Source organism: Melozone crissalis, unplaced genomic scaffold, assembly GCF_028551555.1.
Source record: "Melozone crissalis strain CALT ecotype California unplaced genomic scaffold, PUWL_Pcris_2 ptg000129l_1, whole genome shotgun sequence".
NCBI classification, from domain to species: domain Eukaryota; kingdom Metazoa; phylum Chordata; class Aves; order Passeriformes; family Passerellidae; genus Melozone; species Melozone crissalis.
The window spans coordinates 1,293,381-1,314,721 of NW_026535903.1; the positions used below are offsets into that span (position 1 = coordinate 1,293,381).

Genomic DNA, 21,341 nt, shown 5'->3' on the forward strand with positions numbered 1-21,341 from the left:
GATATCGACTTCCTTTCCTTCTTGCCTCAGTGACTTTCTATTCCTTCAGAAGAAAGCTGTCCTGTGATTATGACCTTGGATGGGGCTCTTGAGACTTGCATGCTTAGTTCTTATTGCTGCTGCTGCCATCCTGTGTGACCTTGAGTAAGTTATCTCTTTAGGTCTCAGTTTTTCATCTGTATAAAAAAGAAAAGCCCCCAAAACCAGAAAGAAGAACAGGAAACCCACAAAAATAAAAACAACCCACAAACTCAAAGTATTTTTAGTTACATTGCATCTATATAATTGCACTACGGGACACCATTTTCAGTTGGATTTTTAGGTATTGGTGCAGTAAATATGACTGTATGTTGTAAATACATCTTGGACAGTGTGATTTGAACATTATGGTTCAATAGATTAATAGCATCTATTTCCCCAGTCAGAATGGCAGGGTTTTTGGCTGGAAATCAAAGCAGCAAGGAAGATAAATGCTGGGTGTTGGAGTGTAGTAACTGGCTGTTGGCTCAATCCTATTGTAGTAATTCTCTGCACATAAGTGAGTGGAGCTTTTTGAGTTACTTGTTTTGAACATCCTTTGATTCTTTTGGTCAACCTGGCAGGCTCCTAAGAGTTCTCAAAATCTGTTCTGATTCACAGATGTTCTTGCAGGAACCCTATGCAGTGAAGAACTGCAGAGTTGTTCTAGAAACGTTGTCAGATGCATTAGAACCACTTCAAACATTAGAGCAGCTGACACCTGGATACAGTTTTCAGGTGATGGTTTGCCCAGTGTTTGATCATTACATTCATAGGTGTTGGAGAATACTGAAGGCTTTGACTTTGGGCTCATGTGTTTTCATGGACAGAATCTAAAACCTTCTCATCTTTATGCCGAGACAGTCCTTGGACAGTGAATCATTCTACTGGCCTGCTTTTATTTTTTCATGTGAAAATGCTGCAGATTTAAATACTTCAGGTTACAAAAAGCTCTGGGACAGTGTTAGGTCCTGCCATGACTGGCTGCAGAATTCCCAGGTGAGGTGTAGCTGGCTGCCTTCTGTGCTGCAGCCTCAGGGAGTGCTGGGATTGGGGTGGTACCTGACAATTCCACACAAAGAAAGCTAGACCAAAGGCTCTGTGCATGAGCCAATAGTCTGTTTGAATTGGAGAAAAAAACCTTATTGGGTGGAGGTTTGGAAAGAAGGGACTCCATGTTGGCTGACCCCTAGGAACGGATAGGGATGTAGGGAAAGGAGCCCTGGGGAGGATGTTGCATTCTGTGTACTGCAGGGCTGCTGTGTAGCCCCCTTAAGTTTCTTTCAATTAAGATTTTGAACTGAAACATTCAAACTGGTGTTCTGCCAGCTGTAGGAAATGGTTGTGAACATGCATCCTGAAACTGTGAACTATGGTTATTTGACGACCTGTGAGTAAATAGGGTAGACGTTTATATTGGGGCACAGTCTGTCTATATGTTTATTTGTTGAGTGAGTCTGTCTAGCTCTTGGTCTGTATTTCTCACTCTTTCTCTCTTTGTGCCTCACACAGGCCCTGCCGTGAATTTTCTCTGACCCCTTGGGGCCATTCCCACATAAGGCTTTGATGTGTGTGCCCAGAGCTTGATTGACAAGGAAGTTTCAGTGGCAGCAGCAGGGAAACGGAGAGAAAAGGGCAGGGCTTTGAACTAAAGGGCTTTGAGTTCTGAGTTTCTGTGCTTACTTATCTCCTTCAGAATGTTAATTATTTACCAAGATAATTGGTCGGGAGGCAAAAAAAAGAGAGGGGAGGTTATTAAAAAATTCCAACACTAACACACTACAAAAACCTCATTTTCCAACTTGCAGCTGGCATGAAAAGGATGTTGTGTGTAAAAGGGCTTGAGTGTATGTGTGTTGGGGGGGGCCTTTTTTTAAGGCACCCATTTCCTAAATAGACGAATGCTGCAGGAACATCAAAGCTCTTTTGAGAGTTTTTTCTGGGATTTCTAAACCATGTCTGGTACTTTGTAATTAAAAAAGTTTATGGAGGGCTGTCTTTGTGACTGGAACAGGCAACCTTAGGCCCTGTTGACTGAGGAATGAAATGTTAAAAGACCTAATAAATAATTATTTTGCTAAAATGTCAGTTCAAGGATGTGAATTTGCCTGGATGCTTTAGCAGGAGCTGAGTCTTGGAGCAGAGTGATAAATGTCTCCTGTTTCAGCCTCGCGTGATGTTGACTGTGCTGCATGACACAGCCTTCTGTGGCCTCTGGATTAATGTCAAAGAAATGCATAACACCATATGCTCCTCTGAAGCTTGGAGGCAGGAAGAGAGGTGAAGCTATTTCATTTTGCCTTCAGTTAATACAATTTTATTAGTCTCCATATTAGGCAGCAGTCCACAGCCTCCTCTGTGAAGATCAGGGTTCTTTTGAGCCCTGGTAATTGCTGTGCTGAATGGGGTCCAAGGACCATCATTCCAGTATCCAGCTTGGGCTGATGGTGGCAACAGAGGCTCAAGAAAATTCTAGAGCAGTCAGTCTGCCCTACACAGCTCCCAAGTCCGTATGAGTGATACCAAGTGGGGCATTGCCTTGCTTTTATCTGGTTATTTATTTATTTACTGGATCCGTGTCACAAGTTTAGTGTTACCATTTTGCCAGGGAAGATGTAGACTGTTAATTAACATGGCTGTACAGTTTCTGGCTACAGTGGTACTTCCCTCTTTTACACCATGATGATTTGGTTTTTTACCTGTCTCTTAGTACAAGGCTTCCTAAAAACTTAACAGAATTGTTTCAGCTAGTTATTCTTTATGTGGTATTATAGTGGCATATAATGCATGTAATAAATATGATGGTTATTTTTTCAGAATTCTTTCTGGAACAGTTGGTTATGCCATATCATATTAATCTTCTGCATATCATACCCTTTTAAAAATCTAAGCCTGAGCTTGCAGTAGTGTCAGTTTTTAGAATGAAATTTAGTCAGTTTGTCTCTCTTGCTCTGTGTTTCCCTTGGTAACAGTTGGATTCACCACTGGGTGTGGTGTTGTAGTGCTTTGTAATGTATCACTGAGTTTTTTTGAAGAGGTGGTGTGACACTGGGGCCACTGTAGGTGACAGAGCAACCTCCATAGGTAGGTCCCTCCTTGATACCTACAGGTGCATTTGTGATTCCTCAGTTGAACAGGGGGTGTGTGAGTCCAGTTTCACAGTTTCTCTGGTGCCCAGAAAAGGACCAAAAGATACTGAAGTGACCTGCATGTGGGGAGAGGTAGAGAGAGAGTCAAGGTTGTTCAGCCTGGAAAAAAAGAAGCTCTATGGGGGTCTTGTCAATGTGTGTAGTAAAAGAGATGGAAACAGCTAGGAATATGGTCCAGAGTTCTTAGCAGTGCCCTGTAAAAGGACAAGAGGAAATGGACACCAATTGCAGGGACTTCCATTGAAATAAAAGGAAAAAAAATAACGACCAAACCCACTGGATAGAAAAAATGTTATGTTATGGCAATTATTCTGATAAGTAGGAACTAGGAGTTCAGGTTGGATTTATAAAAGAAAATACTTAATTCTGGAAAGGTGGTGAAACTAGATAAGTTTCAACCATAGACAGGGTGTAAATGTAATAAAATTATTTCGAATAGAGTTTGGAAAGGCATAGCTGAATTTTTCTTCTCTCGGTATCAGCCACTCAGGATATTCTTCATCATATTAATGTTATCTGCTCAGCAGTAGAGAATCTGGGTGCAATACAATGGCCTGAGATATGAGGACAGAGGAGAAGGAATGGCAGGGCATTCCAGCGGTGAGCACTTGCTGTAGAGGTCTCATCACCTGTTTAGTGCATCAGATCATAACATTTTCCTTCATGTCTTACACTGAGTGGCCTGTGCTCTGCACAAGTTTTAAGTTTTCCTGAATTACAGATGGTTAGTGACCTTAACTTGAACTCCATGAATTTGTCTGTAGCTGTCTAACCTGCCTCTGATGTTCACAGTGAACTGTGAAAGTATCTACAGACAGTGATACCTTCTTTTCCCCTTTTGCTTCAGGCTAACCTTTTCCCAACTGCTGTGATTCATTTTGGATCCAAGGAGCACAGGGGTGAGTGCGTTTCCTTTCTCATGCAGCTGACTGTGTAGTTCCTGCAGTAGAGTCAGTATTGCATCCTTTCTGTCAGAGTTCTTCTGTCAAAAGAAACTGCAGTCCTTGGGGATGAATGTCCCCATTCTGACTGGCAAAAGCTCTTCAGAGCTGGTTTGGTCAGTTACCTTGAGCACAGATGTAGACATTGTACCTCTGTTATGGGATTTGATAGGCTGGGGAGTGGGCATCGTCTGCCCTGGGATCAAGAATGACGGAAGAATGACTCCATAGGAAAAAAAATCCCATTCAAAATGTTAACCAGACAAATGTCTATGAAATGCTTCTGCAGAGCTCCTGTGGTAGTGGACTGGCTGGAGATGGTAGAGCAGATCTGAATCTTTGGCATCTCTAGTTTATTCTTAGAATCCCTGTACGGCCCAAAGGATGCCGTGGCTTCACAGAAAAGTTCCTGGGATGAGCACTGAAAGAAAATGTCGAGGTCTTGAGGTTTGAATGATGAAATAGGACACCTCTGAGTCGTGAAAGAAACAGACATGGTTTAGTAATGTTCTGTGTCATTCCGAGGAAGGTGATGTAGGTTTACTGTAGTATACAGCAGGTATTTTTTGAGCTGAGAGCTATGTGATACTGTGGTGATTGATGTATCTATGTTAACAAATGATTGATTTGATTTCATTTCTAAACAGCTTGTTACCTGAAATCAGACCTGCTGTGCTCTGCAGTTTCTCCTTCTGCAGCTGATTTATTGGTAGCCAGGTATGTTGGGGTTGAGTAGAGTTGCAAATACCTTAATATTTCAGGAGTGGGAAGGATGAAATGAGCCCATCTTACTACAAAGAAAAGTGCTTTGAAGATACTAGGACTTCCTCCTGTCCAGAAGCAGTCGTAGTGTCATACTCGACTTCATAGCTTTGTGAGTCCTTTGCAAAGTAGGATTTCAGTGACTTAAGTAAATACTAGTGCTTCTATAATGGAAAAAGAAGAGCTTTTTCAATCTGACTTTAAAGGTGGTGGTGGTACAGGGGGCTATTATGAAAAATGAAGCTTAATTCTATTTGCTTATTTCTTTTCTCTGATGTTTGTCCAGATCATTAGTTCCTTCTGCTTCATCAACTTTAGGATCAGTGGTTCCATCCCTATCTGCACCAGAAGTGGGAAGTGACAAAGAGACCATTGAGCAGCCAGAAGCAGCCAGCACTCAGGGAGCTCCACAAGTGCTTAGAAAAGCCCCTGGGAAAATACCCAAATGGCTGAAGCTTCCAGGTATCAATGAATCATAGGAGAGCTCTGCTCCTTCTGAACTGCCCCAAAAGGCAGCCTCCTCTCTGCCAAACATGCTGGATATTGATGGTATTGGTGCAGATGTCAGCTTATTCTTGCAGGACATTTGGTTCACTGCTTGTCGGTCACAAATTTGTTGGTGACTTGAACCTCAGCCTTCATTGGAGAAGTATATGAATGCAGATTCTGAACACTGGGAAGTCTGATACCTAATCCATATGCTTGTAGCATTTTTAGCTGTGTTCTGCTCTTGGTATGCTGAGCTCTACACTCTGCCAGTGTAGTTCAAATACTAATGGGCAGGGTATTGTACATACCAAGGGCCCATGTAATCTGTTAAATCTTGGGCATAACTTTGCTTTTCCTGCTGTAGTCTTAGTACTTTTACTTCTCTTAAATTTTTTAGTTGGTCTTCTTTTTAATCTTCACTGCAAACCAGTAGGGGTTTTCCATAATTAAGATTGCAACCAAGTGTCCATTATAATTTTTTCTTGTTTTATTGAGAAATGAGCAAGTGATAATTCCATTTTTCTTGTTTTATTGAGAAATGAGTAAGTGATAATTCCATGTTAAGTGTTTTAATGGTGCTCTGTTTATTTTGTAGGTGGGAAGAGATGAAGCATCCTGGGCTGCTGGATCACTGAGTTGTCAGCTGTGCCTTCTTCTCCACGAACTTACTAAGAATGTGTAAAAGGTGTTGGGGGTCATGGAGAGATCTAATCTGTATGAACATTAGTTATAAGAAGAGAATGGCTATTTCAGATACCAGTTGCAGCTGGTGGAGGAGTGGAGGGCCTGCTTGTGGTCTTTATGACTACAGAAGCAAGCTTAGATGTTAAATTTAAGGTTTCTTGCATGCAAATAACAAGAATAGAGAATTAAGGGGGACACAATTCCTATATACTTTCTGCAAAGGACTTTGTTTCTATCCATACTTTTAAATTCAAATCCTCTCAGTTCCACCTTCAGAGATCACTTGAGTCTAGCCTCAGTTCTAGTGGCAAGATAAAATCTGGTTCGGTTTTACCTATAATAGTTAAGTGGTGCCTAGAACAAGACTTCTTGCTGCTTCTTAGTGATTAGGGTTAGTGCTGCTGATAATTCTGGACATAGATGGCTGGAAAATAAATGAAGAGCAAGCACTTAAGTTACTTAAACCAGTTCAGATCAGTGAACATTCCTGTGAAGCATCCGAGCTGCTGCACTCGTATTGTGTTCAGTTGCCAGAATCGTGTTAACGAGGAACACAGGTGTCTGTTCATGGAATGCCTGTTGAGCTTGTTTCTGCCCTAAGCTCTAGTTTTGTTTTCACTGTGTATAATTACTATCTGTAATTAGTTACAGCCAGGGAAAAAACATCCAGTTGAAGGGTCTCTTCAAATGACAGTTGATTGGTGGCCTGAGTATTCCCAGAGCAGGGTAGCTGTGCTCTGCACTGCAGTGGGTGTACAGGGAAAAGGCCCAGTCCAGATCTTTGTCTCCTGCAGACGTGGGAGGACGAATGTTGGTTAGAATTGTCCTTACACTGGAGATGAACTCTGTTGTGTCATGGCAGTCGTGGTGCTGGGTTTTATTTGAAGTCTTCTCCATGGATCAGTGATCTGTGGAGAGCTGGAGTTCCATGGTACAGTAATACCATGTTTTCCATTTTCCTTGTTTCCTCTCTGCACTACGTGTGCATCTGCACAATTTGTAGGTGTAATAAAGCAGAGTGGCCACGGGGGCCCTTTTGGTCAGTGCCTTTAATATCTTCTTGCCCTGGTACTTGGTGTGTCTGTCAGTTCACAGGAACCTGCTCTCCTTTCAATTGGCCTGTCATGCCTCGTTCCCTTCCTCCCATTTTTTTTCAACAAAGCAAAACGAAGCTTTGTACCATCTGAATGAACTTCAAAGTGGCTAGAAAGGGCACCCTGGGTTCCTGGCACTTGTCATTGTCTCCCTGCCTGGCCAACATTTCCCTTCAGGTCTAATTACTTCCAAATGCTCACAAATGCTTTGAAGAAACTTGGAGGGAGGGGGAGGCATGAAAGAAAGGTGGAAGAGGGAGACTCAAAGCAGAAGGAGTGCAGAATGCTTTAGCAAAAAAATTGATTGATTTCTTACTTGACACCCAGACGTGAACAGGGAACGTGAGAGCACTGTGTACAGCTCCTGCACTCAACCCTCCCTGTGGAAAGCAAGCCCTTCTGCCACTTGATAGGCTATAAAAGACATACCACAGCAAACAAAAAACCCCAGTCAAATAATGTTTAAAGTTTATTACTCTGTAGTGGATTAAGTGTGGGCTGAGCCCACGCTGCATAGGACTGTTAGTATCTTGGTTCAGGTGCTGTGTCAGGCTTACTCATGTCACACAAATCAGAAGTAGAGCTGCCTTGCTGAATTTGTACAGGATATCCTGTGGGGAAACCAGGAGCTGTTGCTAATGATAGGTGGTGAAATACTTGTGCTGGTGTTTTTGGTTTCCAGGATTGGAACATGCAGAAGCAGTGTGGTTGGGAGGAAGCTGCAGTGTGCCTTCAGATGTGCTAGTCCTTATTTTTTGAAGAGGTGACATCAAATATTATGATCTCCTTAACTGATTTTCTTAGCTGCTGTAATTATGTCAGGTTTTGTAAAGGGTTAGGTCCATAACTATCCCCTGCAAGTACCTGACATGGAAAAAGAAGTTTAGGTACACAAACAGCAATATCAGTATTCCTGGGGCAGTTTCATGGGTTAAGTGTAAGGGCTTTGCATCGCTGTGTTCCCTCAGGCAGTTCTGCCCATGCTTGTCCTTTGTGTAACTCAGCTGTCATCAAACCCAGTTTAACCACAATAATGAAAAATTGCTACCTTCAATAGCTAGACAAGAGGTCTTATTCCCCTTCCCTATACAAAGAGTTACTTTTAGCTGCTGCTGCTGTTCAATTGCTGCTTTACTGTGGATGTCCACATCAGCAGTTCTCTGTGTGTCGGGGAAAGGATCTTGAGACTTTTTAGGGCAGCATCTTTGGCACTGCTGTTTCAGTAGGTGTCAGGTGAAGGCAGAGACAGGGACCTGAAATCTGGAAAAGGCAAGGAAGTAGGAGTGAATTCTTTAAGGGGGACAGTACACCCTCACATTTAAAATGGTGAGCTCTTCACTAAAGGAGGAATTGCTGCAAGGATTCCTGCCCTGCTGAAGAGCAGTACCTGCAGATACCCGATGAACTGGTTTTGTTTCAGTATGACTTTGCTATAGTAGCTGAACTCAAACTCATCCCTGTGGTTTTAGGGCATTCAAAGGTAGTATCACTTGCCTTTTTTTTTTTTTTTTTTTTTGGCTATTGGCTTTTTTTTTTACCAATAGTTGTGGGGCTGACAACTGAACTAGGTCAGTTCCTTCACTGGATGTGTTGTACAGCTGAACGGTTGTTTTGGCTGAGAAGCCACAGTGCTGAGGGCTGGGCACTGCTTAGGCTGGTACTGTCACAGAACGTGTATGGAACGGCAGTTTTTGTGAGGTTTCGTGGTGGTTGTCCTGAGGGATGACCCTGATAGCGCCTAGCTCACAGTGACGTGCTGTTCCTGAGCCAAGGACTGCTGCTCTGGCTGCTGCTGCTGCTGCAGCGGGGCAGCGCCGGAGCCCTCCGTGCAGCCAGCCCTGTGCTCCTGGCTCCTGCCCACATGTGTGAGGTTTCTTATTTCACAGTGCCCCCCCCCCCGCGCTGCCAGAGGGGCCAGCCTGTCCCGTGATGTGGGATTCTCACACATGCTGTTTGTTATTTTGTCCTTTTTTCCTTTCGTCCTACAAAGATTTAGGGAAGAGGGTGGGTGAGGGGGAAGCTCTGCAAGTCTTTGAAGCAACTTGACTTCTGATGATGAATTGCAGCAAAGAGCCTATACAAGGAAGGGAGACTTGTTTTTAAATTACTGATGTTTCTTTGTGAGAACAAATTTATAGCAGAGGGGGAGCAGCCTCTGAGGAGAATATTGAATGGTTAAAAGGTTTCAAGCATTCTTTGATGTCACAGCCCGAGACATACTGGAAGGTAGTGAGGGACAGACACTGTTTATTTATAAAATAAAGATCAGTTACCTGCTTTTGGCGAGAGCCTGTGAGTAAGCTCCTGTTAATGACCTATTCATTAGGAAGGCTTGGAGCTGCACCTGGAGTTGCTGTTACAGCTGCCTGCTTGAGGCAATGAGAGCCCGAAGGCTGGATGGTATTCCCATTAAGTCATTAAGTCTTTCCATGCATCTCTGTGAAGCAGCACCTCTTTCTCACATTAGCTGAGAAAGCAACAGCTTCTTACCATGTTGTGAAATACAGGCCCCTGTTACCAGAAGTAAGGCAGCAAGATGGAAACCAGTTATGTACTCAGCTGAACAAATTAAGCCTGTGGTACCCTCTTTTCAAAAATGGTATCTGACAGCATCGTTGCTTTGGGCTGTGTTGTGCTTGGTAAAGGAGAGAGGAAACAGAAGCAAAATGGCAGAGGAAGAAAAAGCTGAGACTGTTTGTCCCAGAGCATCTCTGAGGCTGAGACACGTGTCAGGCCAGGACTGTCTGCTGACAGGTGACATGTGCTTCAGGAGGCCTCTAGAAATCCAGAAGCTGCAAATGAAAGAGCAGCAAGTGAGTCAGGACAGAGGCTGGGTTCTCAAAACAACTCCCGAAAGGACGAGGATTAGGCTGTTCAGCCCGTAGCCTCGTTCTGCTCCCATGCAGTTCAGGCCCACAGTCACATACCAACTGTGGCAATACTTTCTCCAGCTGTTCAATATCCACGTTGTTCAGGTCCTCTGCCTGGGCCTGCCGAGCTGCCCGTGCTGCTGCTTCTGCAGGGCAACGAAAGAAAGGGAAGGGCAGTGAGGGGGTCCGGGAGCTGTCACACCTGGGGCCTCCCGTCCGGGACCCAGGGCCGCTGGGAGGAGGGAGGCGGCCCGGGGCCCCGGGAGGCTCCGCACGCCGGTCAGGGCTGGACGGGAGCAGCCGCAGGGCGGCCGGGTGCCGGCAGGAGCCGGGAGCCCCCCAGGGCCGGGGCGGCCCTGCGCGCTCACCTCGCACGAAGACCTGCAGCAGCTCGGCCATCAGCAGCTGCGCGTCCGCGTTAACTGCAAGGACAAGGCGGTTACGGGAGGCGGGCGCCCGGCCCGGCCCGGCCCGGCCCGCCCCGCCCCGCCCCGCCCGCCGCCACCGCCGCCCCGGTACCTCGGGTCCTCCCGTCCCGGAAATGGAGGCGGAGAAGCCGATCCACGGTGTCCTGCGGAGAGAGGAACGGGTGAGCGGGGCCGGGGCCTCGCCCGCCGCTCGGGGCCCCGCTCGGGGTCGCGCCCGGGGCCGCCGCACCTTCCTGAAGCCGCCGGCGCGGCCGCCCCGCTCCTCCATGGCCCGCGCGCAGCCGGGCCCGCCTCCCGGGGGCGCGCCGGGCGGGAGCGCGCGCGGGCAGGGAGCGGTTCCGGGGGAGCGGTTCCGGGGGAGCGCGCGCGGCCATGGAGCAGCTCGGGCGCGAGTACGCGCGGCTGTGCGCGGCGGCGGGCGCGGCCCCGCAGGAGGCCGTGCTGCGGCGGCTGCGGGGGCCCGGCGGGGGCCGCCTGGACCTGGCGGCGCAGAGCCTCTCGCTGCCCACGTGCAGCGCGCTGGGCCGGCTGCTGCCCGGGGCTGCGCCCTTGGCCGCGCTGGCGCTCGGCGACTGCGGCCTGAGCGAGGAAGGTGCGGCGGGGCCGCTCTCCCTGTGGCGCGGGGCGGGAGGCCGGCCGAGGTGCCCGGTCCCTGGCCGTGCGGCGGGCGCGCACCCTCGGTTCTCCCTCCGGCGGCGACGGCAGCTCTGCCTCTGTTGGCCGCCGACGAACGGGACGGTCCGGCCGGTTAAAGTGGCCCGCAGTGAGGGGGCTCCGTGGGCAGCCCGTCCGAGCCCGCAGAGCCTCTCTAGACGTGGGGATTTTTCAGGGTTGAGTCGGGTAGATGTACAAGCTGACAGGTAGTTCTCTGCCCCGACACCTTTTTGAGAATATATAAACACTCTCCTGCCCTAAAAGCTCAGGCTCAAGCTTTCCAGCAGCAGTGGCACTTTATCAAATAATTTGTTTATGGCAGCCACGTCTCCTGAGCTGGCTGTTTAACAGAGTGATACCCTGGGATGATAGCTGGTTTAGGCAGAGAGTTTCACAGATGAAATAAACAGTTGTTTTTTTTTTTTTTTCTGCTCAGGTGTAAGACTTTTGTTGAATGGTCTTTGCACCAACACCACAGTCAAATCTTTGGATCTGAAGGTGAGTCTGAAAAGAATTAACCGTATTCTATGGTGGAGAAGGAAAAAGCACAGGCTTAATGAGAAAGAGAACTGGACAGTCCTGGTGCAGGATTGTTCAACAAGATGCATACTACTGTAAGGTTTTTGTTTTCAAGTGACTCATTCCTTGACTCGTTAACACCATGTCACAATTTTCCGAAGTTACTTTGCAGGTCATCTTTATCCACTTTTATTCAGTTACTCTGTTTTTATAGGAAGCTATTGCTATGTACCTTTTGTCAGTTGCTGCTTGGGCAGATGAGGCATACTTAGGCTTTTTTGGGATTTCTGTATTGATCAGTGAGTTACGAGCTGTTCTACTTGTGTTTATTTCTTTTGACTAGCGTGTGCTTTGAACTAAGCATCTGCCTTCGGATGTGATTGTCTCTCTACTGAGAGTGACTTTCTGTCTGTATTCCTTTGGCATACAGCTATTTCCACAGTCACAAACTGCATCATAACTTTCTTACTCATTTGTGCTAGTATTAACAGAGTCCTTCTTAATGAAGTGTGTTAAAATAGTTATGTCTATCTGGAATTGCTGTTTTCTGCCCCGTCGTGGTCCATGCTGATCCTGTGCTATTCTGTGATTTTTGCAAGCTCTCGGTCATGGTGCCCTCATAAGACCAGTGGTGTGTATGGATCCACTGTTCCTCCAGGGTTTTTCATTTTGTGGAAGCCTGATCGATACATGAAACAAATGTTGATTGGACCATTTTTGCCCAGCTGAAATTTGCGTTATAGCTGGGATGTGTCTGGTGGTGTTTGTGGTCTAGGTGGACTGGGAGAGGCTTGGCTGATCACCTGAGCTTCTGTTTCAGGGAAATAACCTGCGAACCACGGGAGCTGAGGCTTTGGGAAAACTTCTTAGGCAGAACAAATCCATCAGGAGGTAAAAAAATGTATCTACCTCTCTTTGTGCTATTCCTGCCAGATGGAGCCCAAGATTTGAAAAGGGTTGAGGGTGTTTTTTATTGGGGTGAGAGGAATGCCAAGTGGTGCAATTTATTGTGAGGGTTGGGACAGGCAAAGGCACGAAAACTGGAGGTGCTCTTTTGGAGGATGCTGGGCCCTGGCAGCATCCTGCTCTCTGAAGCCGAGTCTGCTCCCAGAGCTGGGTGTGTGACCGGGTGTGCCGTGATCCGTGTGTCGTTCAAGTTCACACAGCTGTCCATTGACTCCACAAACACCAATCCTGCCTGATTTCCCTAGCCTGACCTTAGAATGGAACAGCCTCGGTATGTGGGAGGAGGGCTTCTCCTTTTTCTGCCAAGGACTGAGAGCAAACAACTTTCTTCAACGTCTGGATCTGCGCAATAACCAGATTAACCATCAAGGGGCTGGAGAGCTGGCCATGGCACTGACACAAAATACCAGTCTTCAGGAGCTGGGTAAGAGTTCTTTGCCCATGTATACATATATGCATGCAAACACATATGTGCCTTCAGGTTTCTTGCCTCAATTTCTTCCAAATGGTTGGTGTCACTCCCAGTTTCTGTCAGTCTGGAGTGCTTTGATGGCTTTGTGCAGGGAGTGGTCACAGCCCCATGGCCTTTGGAGAGTGGGAACTGAAACTGGAATCTCTGGAACCAAACCTACAGATGAAAAACTGAGTACTTGGGGCAGAACAGTCTTCAGCGGAGGAAGAAGTGTTTTCATTCCTATTTGTGGAGTGCCTCATGACAGATTCTTGATACTTAATTCACACTCATTTTGTCCTTATATGGAATTTTGCTGGAATTTCAGGAGAATGTGGCTGTTGTCACTGATTCTTTCTCATCCACAGATTCTGTCTGTGGAAGGAAGGCTCGTGAGAGCCAAATGTGAGATGCAGACTTGTAACTGTCATGGCTTCCTGCAGTTTAATAAAGATTTATCCTTGTCTTTCCTGCTTTGTCACTTTCTCTCCCTGTCATTCATCTTGAAAGGGGCCACAGTATTCACCTGTGTTTTTGCTAGGACCATCTGGGATCTCAGCAGATGTGACTGCCATGGTGAAAGTTTGATTTCTGTGTAGATTTGCGATGGAATAACATTGGGCTTCTGGGTGGCCGAGCATTGCTGAACTGCTTGCATAGCAACAAGACCCTGAAGAGGCTGGAGCTGGCAGGGAACAATGTTCCTGGTGACATCCTGAAAGCTGTGGGTAAGTGTGATGTGTGTACAGTAATGAATCACTTAACTCCTTTCCCAGTCCAGCACTTGGGGGATATAGGGCTCTTGCTGCTCCAGAAGAGAGCTAACCCTCTTTCCCTCCCTTTCTCAATAGCATTTCCACAGTGCCCTGTGTCACCTTCTCTTGTCCTTTAGTGAGGGGTAATCAAGTTGGAAGTGTCACTTTGACTGGCAAAAACAAACAAAAAAAATTGGATTGAGTTATTAGAGATTGATGTGCCATGTGAATATGGGAGAACCTGAGACTTTGAGACTTGCTCATAGTTTGCCTCTGATGAGCCAAGTTTTGATGTGGCTTATGCAGCACATCCTGTGTCATTGTCCTGCCCACAGCAGAGTTAAGAGTTTTCCTGAGGCTAAGGAGTTGATTACCCCCCACACACTGCTCTCTTTGATCCCTTCCCACCTTGTGATGTATGGTGGGACTATCTCTACATGGGCCAGCCTGAGAAGGGCAATTGTCCTGGCGCTTCTGATATCCAGTGGTCATCCTGAGTGCTGTGTCTTCCAGCAGTGCTTGCTGTTCTGTTGCTTTAGAAGCTTATGCGTGTTCTGCTCTCTCTGCATCAGAACAAGCCTTGGATCACAACCAAGACCGTGAGGCTATCCTGAGCAAGGCCCAGAACCAAGTGAACATCCTCAGCAAGGAGGTTTTGAGTCTGAAGGATGAGAAGAACAAGCAGGTCAGCAGATGTTGGCAGTTCAAATGGGGTACCTGGAATCCTTTGCTTTCCCTTGAGGTCCCCCAGAACACTCAGTGGCAGTATTATTGTGCCCCTGAATTTGCGCGTGCATTTTTATGGGCAGGCACACAGCATGATTTAGTACATTGAGGCTCAGTCCTGTGAGCTGGGTTATTCGAGTGACAGTGTGAATATGGACATCCCTGCCGAACATACTTACTCTGGGTTCTGGAGGAGTTTTGGTTATTTGTGCTTTTGTTCCTTCTTTTGCAATTTGGTATTTTCCAAGTGGTGTAAACTTAGAGATCTGTTTTTCCATTTGACACCTTGGGATGCAGAGTCCCTGTAGCTGATGACCCTATTCAGATGTGCTAATAAACTAATCAGACTTCCACTTTGCTTCTGGTAGAGTGGCTTGACATGTCTTCAGCTGTTGCTGGGAAGAGAAAGATGAGAAATGTAAGGGTTTGTAGCTGATGCTGTTAATTTTCTCACTGAATTTTGCCTTGCTCACAGTTCATGGATTTTGTGGATACTGTAGACAAGCAGAAAGAAGAAAGAGCCAGGAGTGAGAAGTGAGTTAGATTCTAAATGTTTTCTGCTCTTTGATGGCAGAATTGAGCACTCTCCATTTCCTGGCAGAAATTACCCACCTTTTTTTTTCCTTTTTTTTCCTCCCAAATGCAGAATGTCTGCAGCACGAGTCAGCCAGCTGCAGGAAGCATTGGATGAGCAGTACTCCATTATGAATTCACTGAAAACCAAGTATGGAGCAGGAAAACCTTTGTCTTCCCACTGTTTGTGCTGTATAAGCAGCGCCAAGCAGAGCTTCTAAGAAAGGGGATAATCTTGTAGGGTAGCTGGATTACTATTTTGGTTAGTTCTGCAGTAATATCCAGAAATTACAGCCAGATCAAGCCTTTGAGTTTGCCACACTAGATACTTAGCTTGCTTTTAAGTAAAATTACTACATTGGTGTAAAAGCAAGTGAATTACAGAAGGTGGGAAGAAAGAAAAAGGACTGTGCAGATAGGATGGGGACATGTTCCTTGCATGGTTTACAGCCTGGCAGGAATCTCTGCCTGTTTCCCCTGGCAGCTGACGGTGTTCTCTGGGAACCACTGCAGGTATGGAGGAGCCTGGCTTGGGAACGGTGAGGAAGGGGTGCTCAAAAGAAGTGTTAGGTTATGCAGAGCCATATGCACATGGCCGTGGTTTGACTTCAAACACTGCTGAGCCTGCTTAGTTTAATTCTGCCAGGTAAAGGCAGTGTTTCATGCCATGCAGTGATGTGGACATGTCCCTCTTGGACAGAACAGGTAAATTGCTTCTGCTACTCACATTTAAAATCCTGTCTCTAATTGTAAACAACTTTGCAGTGATACAAAATAGCCAGCTTTGTTCTGTGGGAGCAGGCAAATCCTGGAGGGGTCTGGGCAGGGAAATTGGCTCATGGAGGACAGTGCAGGGCTAATGCAGTGAGCACTAGCACACTGGGCCCTCAGAAGTCCCAGGTCACTGCAGTGCTGCTGTGTACAGAGGTCCGTGGTGTCCTTTTCCCAGAAGCAAAAAATGCCTCATTTGGGTAGCCTGATTTCACCTACTGCAAGATGGACATTAGCACCTTGTACCAGGTGCCATAGAGAGCTTGCTGCAGTGTCTGCCTTGGAAAAGGCTCCATAAAGTGATTTTCTTTATAGGCTGCAGATGACTGAAGCTGCCCTGACTCTGTCTGAGCAGAAGGTGCACACGTTGGGAGAGCTGCTGAGTGCCATGAAACAGGAACAAAACTCTGTGGCTGAGTCCCACTTCAGGGAGCTCCAGCAACAAAAGCAGGTGAGCTGGATAAGTCCTAGTTACGTTTGGGAGCAGGGCTATAGGTCATAACTGGTTTGTGTAGATTTGGGGGATGCTGGATGCAATAGGCAAGCATGATTTTTACCATTACTGCTTAGCTAAAGCCACCATGACAAAAATTCTTGTGTAAATTAGATAGATAGTTGCCAGGTGTGATGAGGGGCCCTGTTATTTATGGTGTAGGTTGGACTTAGCTGGGTGTGATGTTGGTTGGCACAGGCTGGTAGTGCAAGAACTAGGGGTAGTACAGGTTTTTAATTTTGGTTCTGTTTGCAGGAAGGTGCTGATCGGGAAAGCAAGCTTTTGCATGACTTGTCTGCTGCCAGTGAGAAAAACCTGCTGCTGAGAAATCAGGTAGGAAACCAAGTCCAAGTTTGAGAAGTGGCAATTGAGCGTGTATAACATTTGCTCCGTAGATGTTATGGTCTCTGCTTTGATCCTTGGTTGGGTGTCACTTCATTGTCCTGTACAGCCAACTTTTTGTGATAATAGGAAAAGAAAAACCTTTGTGGTGGTAACTTCCTTATGTAGGTGGATGAGTTGGAGAGGAAGTGCAAAGTTCAGCAGGATCAGCTGTTCCAGGTGAAACAAGACTTGACCAACACAACAGCAGAGCTGAAGCTGCGGGCTGTGGAGGCTGAAGGTGAGTGGGGGAGTAGAAACAGCTTGGGGACACCTGTGGTTGGGATCATTGTTCCTTCACAGGCAGCCGAGGAGAAAGGGTTGCCAGAGTGTGAAAAAGTATGAATACAGCTGTGTGGCAGGCATGCCAGAGTTGTGATATGCCTGCTTTTGATCTGCAGAACGTCTGGAAATGGAGAAAAGAAGATTTAAACAAAGCCTTGAAGACATGGAATCCCTTCGGGTAAAAGAGGTAAGGGTGGGGTTTCTGCAGCATCCTGGTTAGTCTTTCTTTGGTCCTGACATACATGACCAGTGGAGGTCATTGTTTGCTGTAATGTGCTCTTAAAAAAGTTTAGAACTTAGTGGGCTCAGATTTATTGTGAGAATAATGGGTCATTTCTTCAAGCAAAGCCTGACTGAAGAGATCACAAAACTTTCTACCAGCTAGTAAGATTTTCTAGCTTTCAAGAGTATGGGCCAGAGTGGTATGTGATGCTACAAGAGAGGCTGGGAGGCTGCCCTTTGTGTTGGTCTGTGCACAGAGGTAATTACAAATGAGGAATTTTTTCCAGCTTCTGAAATAAATACATTTGAATGTTTTAATTGCTTATACACAAGCAGTCCTTTAACAGGGCTCAGCATAGTTCCTCAGCTAGTTCCTTCTCTGTTATGTTTCAAAGGGGGTTGTGTCTGAGTGTGGACAGGCCAACAGACTGCAACCAATTATCTTTGCAGTGTTACTGAGGTTTGAAATCTCTCCAAAATAAAATTATACTAATAGATTTCTCTGAAGATATTGAAATCTTCTAAGAAAAGTCACAGGCCAGGAAGATTTTACCAACATTACAGCTAAAAGTTTAATTTGTTGTGTTTTGTATCACTTGACAATGAGAGCTTAGACTCCCTCCTTGTGGCCTGGGAGGGATCTCTGTCTAAAAATTCCTAGTTTCTAGAGGGCAGATTCCATCTGTAGTACTGTTTCCTGGTGGAGTTCTGGGGGAGGTAAGAATTTTGCTTTGCTGGTAGGTGGGTCAGTGAGAGGATGCTTCACTATCACAATGAGTAGTCTTGCTGCTTGCTTTGCCTGGAGGTGGAATGGTTTTCTGTCACTTGCTGGTTTCTGCTGCTTTGCAGGTGGATCGTGTGGCACAGCAGATGGAGGCCAGTGAACGTTCCATGCACGACAGGATCCAGAGGCTGGAGGCCATCAGGATATCTCTGGACGAGGTGAGAAAAAGTGCTCTGGGCACATTTGAACACTCAGGAAAGCTTTGTGGAGTCTCTGACTGTAGACCTTTGTGAAGATTGTCATGTGCTGTAAGGGGGAGCAGAAAACAGCAGTATACCAGCTAAAATTACTTTTACTGCTTTGGACTAAGAAAGAAGGTTCCGAGGAGAAACTTGTAAATTCAGATTGGACAAAAATGAGGATTCCATTGAACATGGTTAGAGTCTTACTAAGATTTGACTTTACAGGATTCTCATGTTGTTACAAGTAGTGTAGCATGTTCATCCATATCTATTTCCCCAGCTACATCCAGCAGTGCTCTTTCCTATTCCCTTTTTTGGAAAGGTTTAACCAATATGTGCCCTCATATAACTGAAATTCACATTGTACTTAGATAGCAGTCTTGAACTGAGGAAGGGTTTGTATCTTTGTTTGCTTTTGCTGCCCCTGAGTGAAGAGAGCTGTGTCATTTTATGGCCTGCGACTGGAAGCTGCTCGTGTTTCCTGGTCAGTGTGGCAGCAATGCAGCTTCTCTGTCTGGAATGATTTTCCATGTTCCTGTGGCAGGAGCTGAGCCAAGTCAAAGCAGCTGCACTAGCTGAGCGAGGACGGGCAGAGGAGGAGTTGATAAAAGTGCGGAGTCAGGCACGCCTGGAGGAGGTAAGGACAGACTTGGCTGTGGGAATGAAGTGGTTTGGCTACCCAGGCTGAGTCTTAGTCCTGGGGAGCTGCTAACTCACTCCTCTCTGGGTTTTACTGACCCACAAATGGTGTGATTGCTGAGGAGGGAGCCCTGAAAAGTCTAATTTGAGCTGTCTTCAGTACTAACAGAACTGATGTCAATATTGTCATGGCAGATTTAGTTTAAGCTGCCAACATCTGAAGCCAACACCCGGATGTTGATCCTTCTTTTAAATGACAACTTTAATGGGGTGCTCCTGTTCCTCTAACACTGAGAAATTTCTTCAGGTGGCTACTGCTGCTAGGTAAATAAAGTCACTGTCGCATTGAACTCTGTGAAAATGTCAATTAAGCTAATATCCTATATTATAGGATATTCATATTAATGAGTATTCACTATATTAACTATTAATATTCACTATATTAATAGTGAAACAGAACAAGGGATGAGGAAAATACACAAAAACTATTAGAATATTTACTTATTTGTAACATCACAAAAGAAAATGCTCCATTGAATTACAGACACAGAAATCTGACATATGGGATCCAGCAGTTGCTGGGTTGCATGCAGTGGTGCTGCAGAGCCATTTGAGGGATGGGGGAAGTGAAGGTGGAGCATTAGCTGTAAACACTGGCTGTGACATCAGTGCATCTGCCAAGGACCTGTCTCTGTTTCTCAGCTGAGTGTTTTGTCCTCTGCCAGCCACCCTGGCAAGAGGAAGCAGCTTGGAGTCACTCCTGAGTGCAAGGAGCAGGACTGTGTCCTCTGCTTGTCAGTGCCAGTTGATTCAATAAAGGGTTCACTGTATTAGGAACAGAGAGGGGAGAATCTCTTCACAGGAATGAAGTGGGACTGTTTAATTTTCATTTTCCTTTGTGTCTTACAGCAGCAACGCCTAGAACACCTAGAAGAGAAGCTGCGGCTGATGACTGAGTCAAGGGATGAAGCTCAGAACTGCTGCCTTAAGCAAAAGGAAATGGTTGCTGAGGCCCAAGCTAAAGCCAAACAGTTGAGCCTGTATGCTGATGGACTCAAGAGGAGGCTGGAGGAACTTCAGCAGGTAGTTTGGAGTGGAGTAGAGATAGTCACCGCAGGGCCAGAACAAGTTGCTGAAGTTGTTTAGTTGTTCATGGATTTGTCTTTGTGTGTCAGTACGTGGACAGGAAGGAAGAGGAGAAAGTGACAGAGCTAAATAAGGTGAAAGTGGAATTACAAGAACAGATTGGGCACCTGGAGGCTGAACGCACAGCCCAGGATGGGCTGAGAGAGAAGATTGCAGCTCTGGAAAGACAGCTGAAAGGTGAGGGGTCCTTTCCTGCTTCTCAAATGGTAACTCTGAGTTATCCTGCATCCAAATATTTGTTTGGATGCTCAGCTGTGCTCACAGGTAGTGACAGCAAGTGCTTCCTGCCTGTGAGTACACCTATGAGTTGTACTCTCCACCCATGTGTGTTTACAGAGATTCCTGTCCTCATTTTGTAGAGACCAAGACTCAGATGACCACCCAAAGCTGCATAGCAGGCAAAATTTGGATTTCCTGCGTAGTGAAGTGTGCCTGCTGCCTGTGCAAAACCTCTCATATTGTCTCATGCAGCTCCTCTTGTGTGCTAGCTGGCTGTAGCACTTCATTGCCTTTGGCCTGCTCCTGTGTTTTCCAGGGATACCTTGATTTTCTTTACTAATGCTGCTTTTTCACAGCCCTATCCAGTAATCACCGTGAAGCACTGCTGGACAAGGAGGGTGAGATCTCTTTGCTGCTGGAGAAGCTGAGAATGAAGGAGGCTGAGATCTCCAGGATGAGGGAAGAGGAGGCCCAGCGAGCAAGTTTCTTGCAGAATGCCATCATGGCATATGTGCAGGGATCTCCCTTGGGAACCCACAGTTCTAGGAAGTGAGACTGTGACTTAAAGGGTCCAAATACCTGCTTGCAGTCAGGGAAAGGGTGAGAATTCAGGTACAACTCCTTCTTCCTAAATGGACAGTTCTGTCAAGAGTGGGGTGATACAAAGGCTTGCAAATAGTCAAATGCTCTTGCTGTTCAGAAATCTTCCTCCTGACAGCATGAAGGAGAGGAAGAAACAACCGTCTGGGCCTGGGGCTCTGAGTCCATGATGTTGAGCCCCCTCCCTGCACTGCCACAGCCTATTGGTGCAGGAGGTTACTGGGAGGTTTCTGTGTTCCCTGGCAAGGTCCTGCTGCAGCATTTGTTTGGATGCCAGGCTGTTCACAGAGAAACGTGAGAAAAAGTGACAGGAATGTTTACAGGAGTGTTCACAGTTTGCTGTGGGCTGGAGCAATTTTCCTTGCTAATGGGATCCTGAAACTGCTGGAAACACCAGATATTACCCACTTGTGCTTTTTCACCCAGTGTTTACAGACAGAAGCAGAGTCTGATGGGGCCCTCTCTGCTTGTTTACCCTCTGTGGCTCTGGCCATATTGGTGGGCTGTAGAAACACATTTGGCATAGACAGAACCAGGTGC

The 21,341-nt window shown here is 46.3% G+C and overlaps 3 protein-coding genes across 5 annotated transcripts in view; 2 read left to right on the plus strand and 1 right to left on the minus strand.

The window, feature by feature from the left end:
* ASPSCR1 (ASPSCR1 tether for SLC2A4, UBX domain containing) overlaps positions 1 to 6,109 on the plus strand; it is a 38,210-nt gene extending 32,101 nt beyond the window's left edge. For both annotated transcript variants that reach the window (XM_054293095.1, XM_054293094.1), the window contains exons 13-16: positions 4,015 to 4,066; positions 4,756 to 4,825; positions 5,157 to 5,332; positions 5,955 to 6,109. In XM_054293095.1, coding sequence (XP_054149070.1) covers positions 4,015 to 4,066; positions 4,756 to 4,825; positions 5,157 to 5,332; positions 5,955 to 5,968 — 312 coding nt within the window. In that variant the 3' untranslated portion in view covers positions 5,969 to 6,109. The remainder of the gene's footprint in view (positions 1 to 4,014; positions 4,067 to 4,755; positions 4,826 to 5,156; positions 5,333 to 5,954) is intronic.
* A 3,258-nt stretch (positions 6,110 to 9,367) lies between these two features.
* CENPX (centromere protein X) lies at positions 9,368 to 10,735 on the minus strand. Its single transcript, XM_054293157.1, has 5 exons — positions 10,665 to 10,735; positions 10,527 to 10,578; positions 10,376 to 10,429; positions 10,065 to 10,153; positions 9,368 to 9,929 (listed from the first exon to the last, which is right to left on the minus strand). Exons 1-5 carry the CDS (start codon positions 10,701 to 10,703, stop codon positions 9,915 to 9,917), a joined length of 249 nt encoding a protein of 82 aa, XP_054149132.1. The 5' UTR covers positions 10,704 to 10,735; the 3' UTR covers positions 9,368 to 9,914.
* Positions 10,736 to 10,792: 57 nt separating this feature from the next.
* Positions 10,793 to 20,968, plus strand: LRRC45 (leucine rich repeat containing 45). 2 transcript variants are annotated; one of them, XM_054293155.1, is made up of 17 exons: positions 10,793 to 11,027; positions 11,526 to 11,587; positions 12,429 to 12,499; positions 12,820 to 12,998; positions 13,625 to 13,753; positions 14,353 to 14,465; positions 14,982 to 15,040; positions 15,153 to 15,230; positions 16,166 to 16,301; positions 16,599 to 16,676; positions 16,854 to 16,965; positions 17,126 to 17,196; positions 18,081 to 18,173; positions 18,742 to 18,834; positions 19,746 to 19,919; positions 20,012 to 20,159; positions 20,558 to 20,968. In XM_054293155.1, the coding sequence occupies exons 1-17, from the start codon at positions 10,808 to 10,810 to the stop codon at positions 20,752 to 20,754; spliced, it is 2,013 nt and encodes a 670-aa protein (XP_054149130.1). In that variant the 5' UTR covers positions 10,793 to 10,807; the 3' UTR covers positions 20,755 to 20,968. The 2 variants fall into 2 exon arrangements, with proteins under 2 accessions (XP_054149130.1, XP_054149131.1); XM_054293156.1 differs by having other exon boundaries at positions 10,808 to 11,027; positions 19,749 to 19,919.
* The last annotated feature ends 373 nt before the right edge of the window (positions 20,969 to 21,341 follow it).

Coding starts and splice junctions, on each gene's coding strand:
- CENPX (XM_054293157.1), bottom strand. CDS start 10,703: ATGGAGGAGCGGGGCGGCCGCGCCGGCGGCTTCAGGAAG. Junction 10,579..10,664: donor GCGCCGGCGGCTTCAGGAAG/GTGCGGCGGCCC, acceptor CTCTCTCCGCAG/GACACCGTGGATCGGCTTCT. Junction 10,430..10,526: donor CCGGGACGGGAGGACCCGAG/GTACCGGGGCGG, acceptor TTGTCCTTGCAG/TTAACGCGGACGCGCAGCTG.
- LRRC45 (XM_054293155.1), top strand. CDS start 10,808: ATGGAGCAGCTCGGGCGCGAGTACGCGCGGCTGTGCGCGGCGGCGGGC. Junction 11,588..12,428: donor TCAAATCTTTGGATCTGAAG/GTGAGTCTGAAA, acceptor CTTCTGTTTCAG/GGAAATAACCTGCGAACCAC. Junction 15,231..16,165: donor ATGAATTCACTGAAAACCAA/GTATGGAGCAGG, acceptor TTTTCTTTATAG/GCTGCAGATGACTGAAGCTG.